General features: G+C 43.1%; 1 protein-coding gene across 2 annotated transcripts in view; it reads left to right on the top strand.

The window, feature by feature from the left end:
- SAMD12 (sterile alpha motif domain containing 12) overlaps window positions 1-3915 on the top strand; it is a 174098-nt gene extending 170183 nt beyond the window's left edge. For both annotated transcript variants that reach the window (XM_040586127.1, XM_040586126.1), the window contains one exon: window positions 967-3915. In XM_040586127.1, the coding sequence (XP_040442061.1) occupies window positions 967-989 (23 nt within the window). In that variant the 3' untranslated portion in view covers window positions 990-3915. The remainder of the gene's footprint in view (window positions 1-966) is intronic.
- Window positions 3916-16079: the final 12164 nt, after the last annotated feature.

Below are 16079 nucleotides of genomic sequence, written 5' to 3'. Positions count from 1 at the left end.
AAGAGACCTCTGGAGATCTTTCTGCTCAACTGTGCTTGAAGCAAGGACAAGTTAGGTTGTTCATGGCCTTGTCCGGTTGAGTTGCGGATATCCCCGCAGGTGGACATCACACAGCCTGGTCATGTAACTTCTACCAAAATGTGACCACCCTCACCAGGGAGAAATTTTTTTTTCCTCATATTTAGCTGTCATGTCTCTTGTTGCATCTTGTGTCTGTTACCTTCTTGTCCGTTTGCTGTGCATCTCAAGGAAGAGTTTGGGTGGAGGGGGAAGAAGTTCCAAGTAACCTCCACGTATTCCTCCTTTATGGTGTGATCACCTTACAGCTTTGCAAGGGCTTTCAGACAAGGAGTAGCAGCCACCCAAACTGGGTGTGCTTTACTGCTTCTAGTAGGGAAAGAGAAACTCTCTGCAACCTCCTAATTATCTTATGGGGTCTGAAGCAGGGGAGGAGGTGGGTGAGCTGTTTTCACATCTGCTACGCAGCAATGGCCAACTCTTGCCATGCTGGCCAGCAGAAGTGGTGAGGGAACATCAGTTCCTACTTTGGCATTTGGTGGAGCCTTCCCAGCATTTGACGATCAAGCCTTCAGTGGTTACTCCAAGCCCAACCCAACAAAAGAGCCTGCTCTCTGGGACTCAGACTAGAGGAAGAGTAAGCACCACTTTTCCATGAGGCAATAAAAGTAAAGTAGGAGTTGTTAAGTCATACAAATGATTGCTGGTCTGTACTGTATCTAAGGAGTAAATTAAGCACTGAAGTTTTGGTTGATGAGTAAAATTGATTTTAAAAGTATCAGGTTCACAATGTATATTCTATGAGTAGTTTGTCTTTACAGCAGAAATACATTTATTTAGCTCAAACCTGACCTTTTTTTCTTTTTTATGTTAGTTGAAATGTGGTAAATCCTTTGCTGTCTTCTATACTCACTGTCTGGTTTTGGTTTTCTGTTTTGTTTCTTACAGCCCCGGCAGAGAGCTCTCCATAAACATTTCCAGCCTCTAAAGCTGCTGTCCTGCCACTTGATATGAAAGTAAACTTTCCTTCGTGAAAAAAAACCATAATAAATGGCACTGCCAGAAGGTGACCATGGAGGATTGAAGACAAACTTGAAGTAAAATCAGCCCACTCGAGATGATGCATTCTGGGAAGACCTGGTTTGCTGTGGAGTGAAAAAGTGGTGCATAATATCCAGTGCTAATTTGTTGAAAATGGTCATTGACAGACCTTTAGCTGGAAAGTTTCTTCCAGTTTTCATCACTGTGCATAACTTTTGAGTTCCCTTTAGGGGACTGTCTATGCCCTTCACTAGAAGTCCTGTTTTAGCATGGCAACTACTGGACTCTTTTATTATGTATGCAGATGGCATGATGTTTTAGGAAAAACAGCAATTCTCAAATCTCAGTGGATACGTCCACAATATTACACCCCAATAGGAATGTAAACGTCTTGTATATGTTAGTTTTGCAGTCTAATGGCATTCTGTTAAACAATATCAGCACTTCATATGTGCTTTCCACCCAGAACTAGCACAGTCCATATAGATATATATATAACGGTCTTTTTTTAAAATACTGTGGATACGTTTCAGTATTGGGCTGAGACCGCATCCAAACTGGAGTCTACTACTAAGCATACCTTCACTGATTCACAGTAGATCGTGTAGATAGATTTGCACGTGGAAGAGATGTGACTTCTTTTATCGAGACTTAGAGAACAGCTGTCACAGAGGTAGCCAACAACAGGGTAGGTTGAATGAACTGTAGGACACTGTCTGCTATCCCTCTCATCCACCAAATATCAAAGGTTCTTGTTTCTAGTGTGCCAATATGTTTTCTTACTCGGCAAGGGAGAGGCAAGGGAGAGAGCCTTTCTCAGAGATGTGTGTGACACTGGGTTCGGTCTATGATAAAACCAGAATAAACTGGAAAAATTCAGGTTCTTCATGCTGGGCACCATTTATGTTTTGGGCAGGGCTGGGGAATCACAGTCCAAACCAAACCGTCTGAACAAAGTAAAGTGTAAGGCTATACTTCTAAGGAGCAAGACGCTCCCTTTGGAGAGGGCAGACTTCTTCATTAACTTTTTCCACTTTCTTTCCAAAAAAGTATTTTGGTAGGAACCGGGAATAAGCAAATGGTTCCAATAAGCCTTTCAACATACAGTAGCAGGCTCAAGACTGTTGCATTCAACCTGAACATTGTTTTTTGTTCAGTCTCTGAATGGCTGGCCTCATCACTGGTTGTATCACAGCTGGCTGTGGTACTGTTTCTTCCATGGGGACTCAGTGGAATTAGTGTCTGTCCCTCACATCAGGACCTTCTTGATATGCTCTTTATAATGAACTGATGCCATCAACATACCGGGGGGGACTTACCTCTTTGTTCCTTCTTTCTTTAAAATCAAAGGTAGCTTTTTCCGTGTATTTAAAGACAGTTACTCTCTCCAGCCTGATAGACAGGTACTGTAGAGTCGCTGTTAGCATATAAGCCAAACTGTGGGTGAGATGCCATACTGTGTGAAGATGCAGTGTGTGAGAGAACATACACCTACATCAAGTCAAAAGGACCTTTTTAGAGGAAGCTCCTGTGTTACGATTTTTAAAAAACTATTATACAGTTCATTACTATAGAATTGAAGGTCAACCACCGAGGGTGCCCATACAACACACAGATAAATATCTTTCGGGCTTAATTCTTTTTCAGATGGATATGGGTTTAGGTTTCAGCTCTCCACCCATCTCAGATTCAGCATGTTGGACACTTCTACAGTATTCTATCCAAAAGCAAATTATTTCTACTGATGACCAAGATTTTCAGAAGTCGCTACTGATTTCTAATGGTTTGGGTCTTTCCATGGGTTCTGAAATGAAGCTCCCAAGAATTACAAAGCAGTAAGCTTCTGCATTCTCTTTCTGAAAACCCTGGTCCCTAACTTTAAATTAGTTGGTGTAAAAATTCTCCTTAAGAAATAAGAATCTTCGCCAATGGCAACATTTGCACTTTTAGATTTTCTTAGGATTGCAGGGTGGAATCTGATACCAAGAGACCTGGCCATGCAGATGGCACAGGTCCACTGTAAGCTTCAGCAAATTTTACAGCTCTTTCTGCTACAGGTTTTAAAAATGCGCTCTGGCAACTGACATCAATTTTCACATTGGTACAGCAATTAACCCCACACACACTTTGATGTAAGTTATTTTAAAAAGAAGGAGAATGCTATACTTCTATAGTAGGAATTGTCTTATTTTACTACCCAGTGAAAAAATCTGGAATAATTTGAATTATAAAAGAAGAGTTTATCAGAGAGTGTTATCTTAAAAGGGCGTACAAGAAGAAGTTGAGTTAGGCAGAGAGCCACTAGGAGCATTTTTTTGTATCCATGTTAGTTTTGAACATCTTCCAGTATATGGGCATGAATTTAGATGTGTGCACTTCTCCTGTTAAAACAGTTTGTTTTAAAAGCTTCCCAGGATTTTAGCTATGACTGACCTAGAAAAGCAGTGTTATAAGCCCTGAGAAATGTGAAAATCAAGTCCAGACCCTTGTGTAGCTAGACTCGGTGAGAAGTCTGCTGTAGGTGCCTATCGGACAAACCTCCTTTGAAGCCGGTGTGGGTCTCCAGCCTACAGCCAGCCTGTGCATGTGGATAACTGCAAACATAGTTCCCCTGAGCCCCGTGACACTTCTCACGTGTGTAACTGTCTGCTGGAGCCATAAGGAAATAACTGTACTTTTTGGCTTGTATTTAACTATTCATCGTGTTTGGATTTTTTAATCACTGTTATTCTCCCGAAGTAGGCCATGCTTCCTCAGGGATATTTATGAAATTGTTCTACCATCTCCTGAACGGCTATCTGGATCCCAGTGTATTCTTCTGAAAACTTTTTAATATAAATAAACATGTGGGAGAGATTTTTGTTATTATGAATGGGGGCAGGTACTGTGTTCTCGGAAAGGCTATTGAGTGCAGACAATCAAGTCTATTGCATTTTTTATGCCGAACACCTTATTAATAGCAGGCACATCCGCTTTTGCCTGGGTCGCAGGAACAGTTCAGGGAAAAGAATGCTTTATCTCTAGTCAATAAATCATTTATGTTGAGAGTGCCAAAGACCAAGTCAACATGAAAGGGAGCGAATAACTTATTCCAGCAAAGGAAGTGAATTAAAATATGCTCAGAGCCATTAGTTCGGTGCAAAAGAGTAGGAGACTAATGCTGTTTTCATAAAACAGCAATTATCAGCCCTGTGGAGATAGATAAATTCTGAAAGGCCAGTGCTGCCATTACATTGATCACTAGTTATTATCTCTGAAACTAAACAGTATTGCTATCGGGACACTGTTCCCCATGTGCAGACCTGCAGCCTTCCTCCTGTGCTCGGTGCATCTCCCTGCTGCCACGCTCGCCTGGTTTTTTGTGTCAAGAAAGGCTGTAGTATCAGACGCCACTAAGAAACGCTGACAGAGGCTCAGCCATTCCAAGTGCTTCAACCCATGAGAAGTCCTGCACTAGAAACCTGAAGGAATTGCTCACCCCAGAAAACACGCTGCAGCTGAAAGCATCTTTTGCACTGCTTTTTCCTTGTGTTTTTTTTTTTTTTAATCTGCATGGATTTCTGTGCTTGAAAACCCCACCATTTATTCTGTTAAGGCAAATGCAGCCTTCCAGGAGGGGAGCTTGACAAAGCTCCACGAGCTTTTTCATTTTGCCCACCCAGCTGGATAGTGATGATCTACCAGTGACTTCATCCCTCCCTGTCTGCTCCTTAGGGTAAGTGTTGTCACTTGACAGCAGATGCAGCATCACAGAGGAAATCAAACCATTAAAAATTACAAAATTCTGGTTTTGTTTTGCCCTGAATTTTTGAAAGACCCCAGGCCAGACCCCTGACAGACTTACATTGGTGCTGCTGCATCAAAGTCTCTGGTGATGTGTTGATTAGCCCCAGCCATGGAGCCAGGCCTGGAATGGGGTTTTTGTCACCACTAAAACTAACCTCCCTCCACCTGCCACAAAGCCACAAGATCTCAGTCATTCAAAATTGTCTTGAGCGAGCAAAGTAAAACCCTGAATCTTTCACATTGGTCTCCTTTTCACAATTAACATCTCTGCCATCAGAGTCTCCTTGAATGGCCCCGCTGCAGGACTGTGCCGCAATAGGCCCTCGTATATATAGACTGTGGTCAGTAAGATTTTAATTTAAGAAGAAAAGGTCCTCTAATATAATTACAACTGATGGGTAGAGGGGAAAGTACCACCAGCATTACCTGCAACCTCCTACAGTAAAATTCAGGAGAGTTACCTGGAATGCAAAAAACCCCACCAACATAACATATGGGTGATTAGGCAGGCTCATGAGGATAAATCAGCATTAAGAGAAGTAGTTGTTTAATGAGGGAAGCCAAAAAACATGGGAATTCAGTGGCCAATAGGTTAGGGTTGGTTAGACCAAAGGCTTTACATATATCCTAATAAATACTGTCGTAGCGTAGGTAAGTCTAATGTTACACAGGCACAGCACAGCGATTACTCACAGTACGTGCAAAACCCAACAAATATTCGTGTTTTGTATGTGAAAGCAGTAGAAGGAGGGAATCAGATTGCACATTAAAATGTAAGACCTCCTACTCCATCAGTAATTACGGGTAATACTAAGCATCAACTATCCAAACACACTTCTAAATTTGTAGAACCATTAACTGAATCCAAAAGCAAAAGAGAACTTGCCTAGGAATCCTCAGAACCAGAAAGCATAAAAGAAGCTTCAAATGACATCAAAACCCCAATAATTCAAAAGAATGAGTGATTTCACCCAGAAGGCTATAGGCTCATTAGCTTCCTATCACTCTTAGGCAAAATCATGGAAAGATTGATGCGGCACAATCCTTAAAGCAATTAAAAATTTATAAAACCCTCCAAATGATTTTTATAGAAATGTATCATGCCAAATAAACTTGCTTTCATGTTTTGTGATATCAAAGGCTTGTTGATAAAAGAAACTATTCTGGCATACTATACTTAGCTTTCTATAGAACATTTGATTTTGATAAAGAACAAAATAGCACAATGCAAATCAATATCACCCAAATTAAGTGGATTAAAACTGATTACAGCCTAGATGACAAAAAAATAACTGTAAATATGAAATTATCATCAAGGAGACTGTTCCTAATGAGCTCCTCCCAAGGTATGCTCTATTTTCAATATTCCTGCCAGGGAAAGAGAAAAATACTGTTGGCAACAGCCAGAGATGACAAAAACGGGCACGGTAAATAATAATATGGAGCAGGTCAGTGGTAGGGAGTAACCTGGAGGTTCCTTGGCAAAGTCAGGAATGCAGAAGTGATGGCAGCAAGTTCAACTTAGAGGCATGGGGAGTACATCTGGAGTAATACAGTGGCTGTGAAGGTGTGATAAATAGTCCATTCAAAATCAGCCCCAGAGATGCTCTTGCCAGCTGGGATGTAGGACCTGGCAACAGTGATGCTGTTCCAGTTTGTTCGGTTGCTGCCCGTCTTTCAAAAAGGATATCGACAACTTGGAAAAATTATTTTCAATAGCTCCCAGTGTCATTCAAGGGCAGGAGAACAGGTCTTATTATAGTGTCAGACTAATGAAGCTCAAGCTATTAATTTATCAGAGGCAATTTGAAGAGGTGACTTGATCTCCGTCTGCAATTACAATCTTCTACCTGGGCAGGGGAGTGCTGTCTCAAGGCAGGTAGCTCTTTTATTTAGAAGAAAAGGGAATGATGTGCTCTACTGGTTGGAAACTGATTTCAGGCTAGAAATTAAGTGCAAATGCTCAACAGGGAGGATAATTACCCATGGAGACAACTTACTTAGTTACCTGGCATGTTCTCCATCACATAAAGTCTCTAAATGTATGCAGAGTATTTTTCTAAGTCAATAAGCTCTACCTCAAACTGAAATCCAGGCTCAGTGCGGCAATTACTGGATGAAGTTATTAGGTGTGTGTTATGCAAGGATTAGACTAGATCATCAGATGTAAACTTACAAATTAACAATCTATTAAAAGTTTCTAATATTATAGGAAGGCAGGGCAACCTATATCCACTTTTTCACGCAAAACGGTCTTAATTTAAACAGCTTGTATGAACAGAGCTGTGCTTTGGTGTGAGCATCGTAGGTCTGCTCACAGTTGTGAGGTTGTTCTGCACGTAAATAAAGGAAGAGAACTGGACAAGAAAGGACAACAAAAACCCTTGGACATCCAGAGCAAGTCTGTTGTCTTTCCTTAATAACAGCCTGGGACAAAATGCCGCACTCAAATGATGGGGCCAAGTGGATATGTAGTCGGAGCAAGGAATAACAACTGTGGGTTTGCCTCTTAAGTAAGGAGGTGGCCTGTTGCTGGCAAGAAGCAGATTTTCCAGCCTTCACCAACGGGCAGAGAAGCTGTGTTGCCGATTGAGAGTTATATTGTACAGCTGCGCAGCTGAAAACGGTACACAAGTTCCTTGCTTGAAAGGCAGCAGACTGTTCCTGCTATCGTGATGAGTCCCACCGGAGCTGGTTAATAAAGCCCTAGAAGTGGAATGACTTCAGTGGCCTACCCAGAGTAGCGACAGCTGCTCCCAGCAGTGGGTTGCTGTAAGACTGGGCCCTGTTACCTACCGCTGGCTGTTTTGAACGTGGTACCTTAGAAATAAAGAAAGGAGCGCTCGCTCGGCGCCTGATTCAGGTGTCACAAACCCGCTTGTCGGTAGGGGCGAGGCAAGTGTGAACCGCCAGAGCCACCTTCTGCCGTGCCTCACCGGGCGGTGGGGAGCAGCACCAGCTAGAATGTGCGGTTCAACGAGTAAACAGTTCACGCAAACAAGAGAAACTATGAAAGTAATACTTACTGCAAATTGGTATTGAATCAACATCAAGGAGCTGAAACAAGAAGGGAGCTAGCTACGGCCGTGGCTAAGAAGATAAAGATCTTTGGGGATTCTTGCTCTAATCCAGTGTGAAATCCTAAGAAAATGAGTTTGGTCTAGATTTATTGTTTAAAGAACATTGGTACATGCTCGCTGCCTGTCAAATAAATTCTGCGGAGTCACTGGCTTCAGCGCGTGATGGCTTACAAGTGTCCTCACGCTGCTGGGACACCTTTTCGCTCTGGATGTCCTTAACAGGCACATCTGGGGTCAGGCTGGGTGGAGAAGAAGCTGATCTTGCAGATGCCTGTATAATGTCTGCTACTGCCGTAAAAGCAGGTTTGCCAGCATGATTACAACATGGCGAGGCTTAGTCTGAGAATTAGATTAAAAGCTCCTTTCTGATTTTAATTCCAAATATATCTAAGTACTTTTTCAGGAAAAAAAAAATCCTCTGTAGCTGTTGTTACATCTCTAATCATGTTACTTCTATTAAGCACTTGCCTTGAATTCATCTATTTTAATATCATAAGTCACCAAATTGAATAGTGATACACAGGGGTTTTTTAAAGCGGGGAGATCGATATTGCAGCAAAACTGCATGTAAGCAATAAGAAGCTGCACAGAGGAGAGGAAAAAAAAAAAAAAAGCAAACACAGTCAGCCCCATCAGATGCTACGGGGACTTGGTTGGTTGGTTAGTTTTGTTTACTGAGAGCACAGGTTTAGATGTAGACAGAGGTTTTCCCTACTGAGACAGGCTGTGCTCTCAAGACCAGAGCAGATAAAGAAATGTTCGGAGTCCTTACTGCTTCATCTGCACCCCTTGTATGCAAGAGGCTTCTTTGCTGCTCTTCTTCTGAGAAAGGTAGAAAACAGATTAAGTGGCAATGGAGAGAGCACAGAGGGACATGAGCTTCCAGCCTATGCAAAGCATCTCGGCATGACAGCCAGATCTCAGCCTTCTCCTCCTGAGTCCAACGCCACTGACCGCGGAGAGGAACGGGGCTGTGCTGGGCTATCCCGCAAGCGCAGCCTGGTGTCCTGTGCCATGCTGAGTGCTCTCTTGAAGCTGTTACAGGAGACACAGCACCTTGCGGAATGGGACCCTGTGTTTCAGGGCACCGGCTGGGGTTGCTGCTGTCTGCTGGGCTTGCCCTAAAATACAGCTAAACTGCACGGGGCGATGTTCTGGCAATGGGAATGACTGGCATTTCCCCAAAAAACGCTGCATGCTCTGAGAAGACTCCTTGCACTAAGCTGCTGGGATACCTGGTGAGCCTAAGAGGCATATTTTTAAATTTCTCACAATTATTGCAGAATATGAAAGTGTCAGGGACATACTTTGGGATGTGCCGGGCTTTGCTTTCAGTTTCTTGTAAAGACTGTAGCTATCTGGACCTGCCTCACAATTATTGTTTCTTTTTCACAAGTGGGGGTAACATGGGAGTAATGCCTGCCTGGCTCTGCACAGCATAAACCAGCAAAGGGTGCTCTAAATCTGGGCTCCTCCATTTCGGGGAGTTGAATTTAAGGTTGATTGAACCTGGCCTTGAGGAGAGCAGACAACTGACAGCTGGAATTAGAGCCGCACATGAGTTGTCTCCAAAGGTTGTCCCCAAATCAGTAGCCCACAGACAGAACCAGATGCCAGGCTGCGCTGGTGTGTCAGCACTGGCAGCCGAAGATGGGCGCGAGCTGCAGGGAGAGGGAGGCTGTCATCAAGGTCCTGGGAAATGTGGTGCAGAAAGGCGGAGTGCAAGCCCATGGCCATGCTGTATGGTCAAACCAGTCTCCTCAAGCTGGCAAATCGTGTCTAGTCCAGCTGCCTTTGGAATCAGTCCTGGTTTATGCTCACAAAGGAAATACTCCAAGCCTTTTAATGTTAACTTGGTTGAAATCAAAATGCCAGCACTCTAATGGTTAAAAAGCAGCGCACTGTTATTCCCGGTCGTCTGTGGCTGCACTTTATAAAGACTGAGGCAAATGAGGTGGCATAAGACAAAAGTGTGCCTTTTTGTTTGATGTACACTGCATTTCCCCAGGTGTCCAAGGTGTTCATCTGTACAGCAGTGCTTTTTTCCCCAAACAGAAATTATCATGCAATCTAATGTTTAATATACAAAGTGGCCATCACTGTTAATTCCACCCTACAGTTTTTATATTTACTCTTTAATTCCTTCTGTTTGCAAAAATCGACAAAAAATAAAACCCGGGTGGGAGGGAGGAATTCTTTTAAATGACGAAATTAAAATCAATATCAAGTTTTTGGTATCTTTGGGCATGATCTCTGGAAGCTTTGGATATCTGCTTTATCATTTTGTATATTTGACAATTTTGTACTCTGCATTGTTTGACTTCATTTGTGCATGGCGATGTATTAAAACATGGAATTTTTATTATACAGTAAAAGTATTTTGTTTGATTTAAACAAGGTCAGGTCTTGATCCGTGACATGAACAGAAGGGGAAAAGAAACAGAGATTTTTGCCAGCGTCCAGCTCTCACCTGACACTCACACCAGCCTCAGTCACAGAGGGTCCAGCACCCGAAGGTGGGCAAAGATTTTGTCCACCACCTCCCCACCCCGTGTCCTTCCCCAGCTGCAGTACTTTGGGTCCCTGCAGTGGTTTGCTGTATGGGGTACAGGTGCTACATAAATGCAACACATTCAAAGATGTCACAGAAGGGGTTAACTGAGCAGAGGGCTCTGTTCTTGGCAGGGTTTGGGTGTAAATCCAGCCTGACTCCGCTGACTTGGCTCAATCTAATCCGGATTTAGTGCTGTGCGACTGCAAGCAGACACTGCACACTACGAGGAAGAATTCTGCTTTCATTGCCTTTATTTCTCAAGCTTGGGGGATGCCCATGTAAGCAGGGAAGCATCCTCTTAAGAGGACCAAACCACGAAAGGAGCAGCTACTAGACTGTTTATGGTCTAGTGGCATTTCACTCCCATCCCACCCCCCATTTATTCCCAGCATTTATGGCATAAGAGTACTTTAAAAGTCAGTAAGTAAGTAGATAAGGCTGTTTTCTAGAAAAATTAATGCTGAAATTCCAGCATGATATTATGCTCTCTCATAGATGTGGGGTTTTTTTTTTTTTCTTTTCAGCCATAATTCTGAATGTTCTTGCATTTGTAAGGTAGGGACTGATGACATGTTTTGGTCAAACACAAAATACTGGGCCTAATACAAAATAAAAGAGCAAAATTATATAGTGTGCAGTATAACTGACAAAGTCAAGATAAATTGTCTGCTAAAAAAATCATAAATCATGGTTTTTATTGTAACATCTCGTGATGGGGCTGCAATTTACTAAATTCTGTTTATATCTTTAAAAAGCTTTCTACTCCATAAACTTTGTCAGTGAGAAGAATATGTTAACAGGGAAAGCTCTGTTTTCCTACAGATCTGTGCATGTCACATCTCCAGCTGAAGGAAATTAGAGCAATCATACAAGTAAAGAAAACTGTTTCTGTGTCACATATCCTCTTCACCGTTGGGGTCTCCATAGGGGGTTACAGTGGCACTGTATTATTACTACTCTGGGTGCTGCACACTAAGATTATTTCCATTACAAAGAATATGCCACCTAAATCATATCTGCTTTATAATGAAACAGCAGCTACCATGATAATGAAATACTCTTCCCTGGAGACAAAGAAAATAGCTGCTGATGCTGTGGAACAAGGAGTTTCCCTGTGTGCTCTTACGGGTTTTACGTTATAAATCTCACCAATGGAGTTGCAGTTTCTTCATTCACAGTTTGTTACTCAGAAGTCATTGGTGAAGCAACTGGTTGTGCAGTTTGGTTTTTTGGTTGTTTTCCCTCCAGCGACAGTGAGTCCTTGATGCAACTTGATCTTATGTTACATCTGTGTATGTCCCACGGGTCCATCAAAGCTTACCTTACCCTGAGCAGCTATCACACATTACAGACCCAGGTCATGCTGCTTGGACCTTTGGGCTCCAATGCCATGTCCAAACATTGGATTCCTGCACTAAGACCATACTAGCTGAGCAGATCTGTGTATGTGTGAGCAAAGCCTTACAATGGGAGCAAATGTCCTTAGTCCATAATGAAGTCCAGTATATGAAGCACAACCCTGGAAACACAAGTCACGTTCCCAATGCCAGCGCTGACCTGCTGGAGCTGAAAGAATAAGTTCCCTCATGTCATCTCTTCATGCCCCACCTCCTTATCTGTAAAATGGGAACTACATTTACCTGGCACTGTTAAACGCTGAAATTCAACAGAGAAACTGTAAATTTCCCAAGAAGATTGTGTTGCAAGTGGGATTGATTTGAACAGACCAGGCATCTTGGTACCAAAGAAACACTTAGTTTGGGAGAAAAGAAGTTGCCATCCATGACTCGTGTTTACTTGACGTTCCACTGACTGCACCCAGGTGCCGATCTGTCAGTCTCAGTGCATGGCGTGCCAGTTTCATGGGTGAGGTGTTGTATCAGCCTGGACTTGGTTTTGTGGAAGGTCTATGCCTCTTCTGTGCATCCTTCCTCTCATTCATGCCACTCCCTTGTCATTGCCTTCTCCTTGCTTTTCTGCACCTGACATATTTTCTTGGCTTCTGCTGCTATTAACATCAAGTGGGAAATACACTATTACTGCATGTGAGGAACACACTTCCAAGTGAAGCAGTTTTGCTTTAACTAAATGGCACCAAGGCACTGGCCTTGGGAGGAGATAAAGCAGAGGACAAATTGCTATAGTTTTGTTCTAGGGTGATATGGGGATTGATTTCTTCATGTCTATGTTGGAGTGACAGGCTGAAATGGCAGCAAGAAGAATGCACACTGGACACTAGGAAAAGTTTTCTAGGAACAGGGATGCTGAAGCCATAGCAACTGCTTTAAAGAAATGGAGAACAATTTTGACAAGCATCCTGAGCCTGTGGTAGGGCAGGAGGATGGACCAAGTTGTCTACCAAAATCTCTTTCAGTCCAGTTTTTCTGCAGGTAAGACTTGAATGGGAAGCAAAGAGTTAGCTTTGTTAATTATCATTACTTTATATTTCAACTGGAACTGAATTTAGCTCTTCTTTTTCTACCTCTTTGAGGTAAAAAGCTACTACTATGTAGCTATGAGTAATTCCAGGCTCATTTAAGTCAATATGTCAGGCTGTCAGCTGAGAAACCAGGACACGTCCGCTGCCACTGCCAGTCCAGGGGCAGAGGCAGAGCCCAGGGTGACAGCAGGGACCGGGCCCACCTTCCCACCCAAAATTACCATGCTTGTCGAGAGTCCAGTTCCTGTGCTATATGGCAACAAATAGCAGCAATTAGTGAGACTAGGATCGGAAAATGAGTGGCACTCTTCAGAGTCAGGGAGAGGATCACGCTTCAGCCCACCACCAGCATCCAGGCTTTCATCTGGTCTTTACTGGGCACCATCAAGATATTAAGGATAGGTGGATAAAAGTCTTGGAATGAGTGGGTTAAAAAAGAAAAAAAAAAAGGAAAAACAAAATATGTTGAGCCCACTTAAAAGCTGAAGAGAGGCAACATTTTATAGCCAGCTGGCCAAAACCTTGAGAGCTTCAGCCATCCATTGCAGAAGGCAGGCTGAGAGGGTGCATGCAGTCATCCCCAGCCTCCACCAAAAGCTGTAGGCTGATTAGGAAAAATGTTTTTCCTTCACTGGGGAGTTTTATTGCAGAGAAACGAAGCACATCATAAGTCTCATCTTGAACACTCTGCTCGGGCACTTTCCGGAGTGAAATGGAAGAGCACGGCCAGTGCTGAGTGCCGGATGCTCAGCGCAGGGGGTGCTCCGGCTCTCCTCCGTGCTGCGAAATGGGACAGAGATGCAGACTACATGGGAGGCAGATTGTTTAATGGAAAAAGTTGGGAACCATTGTACTAAGCTGATTAACTCATTTTAACAATTTTATTTAGCTGCAAAAGTTGCCCCACATGAAAAGTGCAGCTGCAAGCATTTGCACAATGGAAACACTGCCACATGCAGAAAAGCCAGATAAGGCCCTGCCTGTCATCCTCACGGCAAGAGGTGTTAGTACTTTGGGGAAAATGCAGGGTTATTTCTGCCTTTGCTTAAGCTTTAACTCAGAGCATGAAGGATATTGCTGTGCTAGCTGGTTTTGTACATGTCCCTCCTGTCCCAGACGTGGCCTTGTTTTGGCAATTCTTGGCAGGTAAAACTCTGTCAGGAACATGAGGAATTGCGGAGCCTGGGTCCCCACTGCCTAATTCCACCTGGAGACAACAGCTGCTCGTTTCACCTTGAGAAAGTAGCTCTTCTTCCCCCACCCCACCTCCTGCCATCTCTCCCCATGCTCCAGTTCCCTGAATCGTACAATATTAGGTAGGGAAATTCTTCATGCTTCCCCTCTTTCTCTGTGTTATTAGTCCCATGACAGGCTGCCTCTTAATCCCAAAATACAGACCCTTTGGACAGTGTTCCGCTAATCCCGTGAGGGACGTGGCAACCAACAGGAAAACCAAAATTGTCTGGCATATTACCCAAATGCGTTGGACCGAAGACCACCCTCAGCCTTCAGCATTTCTCTTGGGTCACCAGTCACACACCCCTCCCCGTTAAACTTAAATTAAAACCACGCTAAAAGCAGTGTGGTTTCAAGCATTAGCAGCAAGGCATTTTTATGGGCTTTTCAGACTGATACTTCTCCACAGGCCAGTTTGGGACCCCCTGAGTGTAGGATATTGTCTCAAAATATTCCCTGAAAGCCATCAAGAGGCACTGGTATCCAAGCACCAAAATAAATGGCTCTACCATCTCTGAAAGTGTTAGCTGTAAACCAGTTTTACCCTCTCTAGTTGTTTCAGAGCTCACGGCTGGTACTTTTGCTCCAGTTTCCTGTGCTTCCCATTAAAGACCTGAAGAAGCAGCAGACCTTCATCTGGAACGGGAGCTGGGGAGCCTGCATGTTTACTTGCTCTCCGCCAAGGCGCAGAGCTGCCTGGGTTACAGTGTGGTGAAACAGAAAATGTGGGCATGCATCTCCATGGAAATAGGTTCTTGGGAAGCATCTGAGCAGTTCTGGGGGTTGTGTTTTGCCTTTCATTTAGTTTTGAGCAGTAGCACCGTAAAAAAATCAATACGGCACATTTTAAATGGATTACGAGACAGTTAAATGGCAGGTCTCCGAAGAGGAGTTGCAAATGAAGAGTGATCCCATGGGAGTTTTTATAGAGGGAATATTCAGGAAGCTGTTCTTGGCTGTTTACTTCAGAGGTCACAATGAGTAAACAATTGAATACAAGTTCCCCATGTGATGCTCCTGCTAAAGGGGCTAATATGACCCTAGGATGTATAAATGGAAATATTGAGTGGTAGGGGAAACGTATTAGCTCTGTACCTGACATTAATGAGACAAAAATAGTCCAGTTCAGCTGTCAACACTTAAAAATGGCATTGAAAAACTGAGAAAGGTTGGGAGTAGAGCTATAAGACTGATTGAAAGCGTATCTTACAATGGCCCAAAGGAGCACAATCCATTTGTATTATCAAAGAGGGGTATAAGAGATTAATTGATCAAGATCTATAAGTATCTATACATGGAGGAGGACTGCAGTATCAGAGGATTACTTAATCTAGCAGACAAAGGCATATAAGCCAGGAAGATTGGAGCTAAAAAAAAAAAATCAAGTTGAAAACGAGGCACATTTTTCTCCTTAATGGCCTTGTAATTAACCACTGGAGGAGCTGACATGGGATACAGTAGGTTCTCCATCACCCAAAAAGATATTTAAATTAAACATGGATGTCTTTCTACATGATGTAGCTCATGTATCGGTGTGGGAATTGCTGGGCAAAGCTCCATGGTCTGCATTATGCAGGAGGGCAGAGGAAACCACCATAGTGGTGCCTTCTGGCTGTGAAATCTATGAAACTATCAAAGCGATGATGTCTCCATATCACATCCCAGCAGCATCTAGCCTGTTTATGAAACACATGTTATGAAAAGACTCTTTTAGGGATATTTAAAGGTCTTTAAATATTTTATTAGAGGTTTTTTCTTTTTTTTTTTTTAATAGACTCTGCCTGTAAAACCAGGTAGGTGAAGTAAACCTTAAAGCAAAAAAAAATCTTCTGAAATAGATATCCCATACCCCCAAATTCCAGTATTAAAGGCCAATATCTCAGGATCCTTTGATACTCCAGGCTTTCCATGTGATGCTGCAAGG

The sequence above is a fragment of the Falco naumanni genome, chromosome 3 (genome assembly GCF_017639655.2).
Source record: "Falco naumanni isolate bFalNau1 chromosome 3, bFalNau1.pat, whole genome shotgun sequence".
Taxonomy (NCBI): Eukaryota; Metazoa; Chordata; class Aves; order Falconiformes; family Falconidae; genus Falco; species Falco naumanni.
Note: the sequence above shows the minus strand (reverse complement) of the source record. Positions and strands in the feature narration are given on the sequence as shown.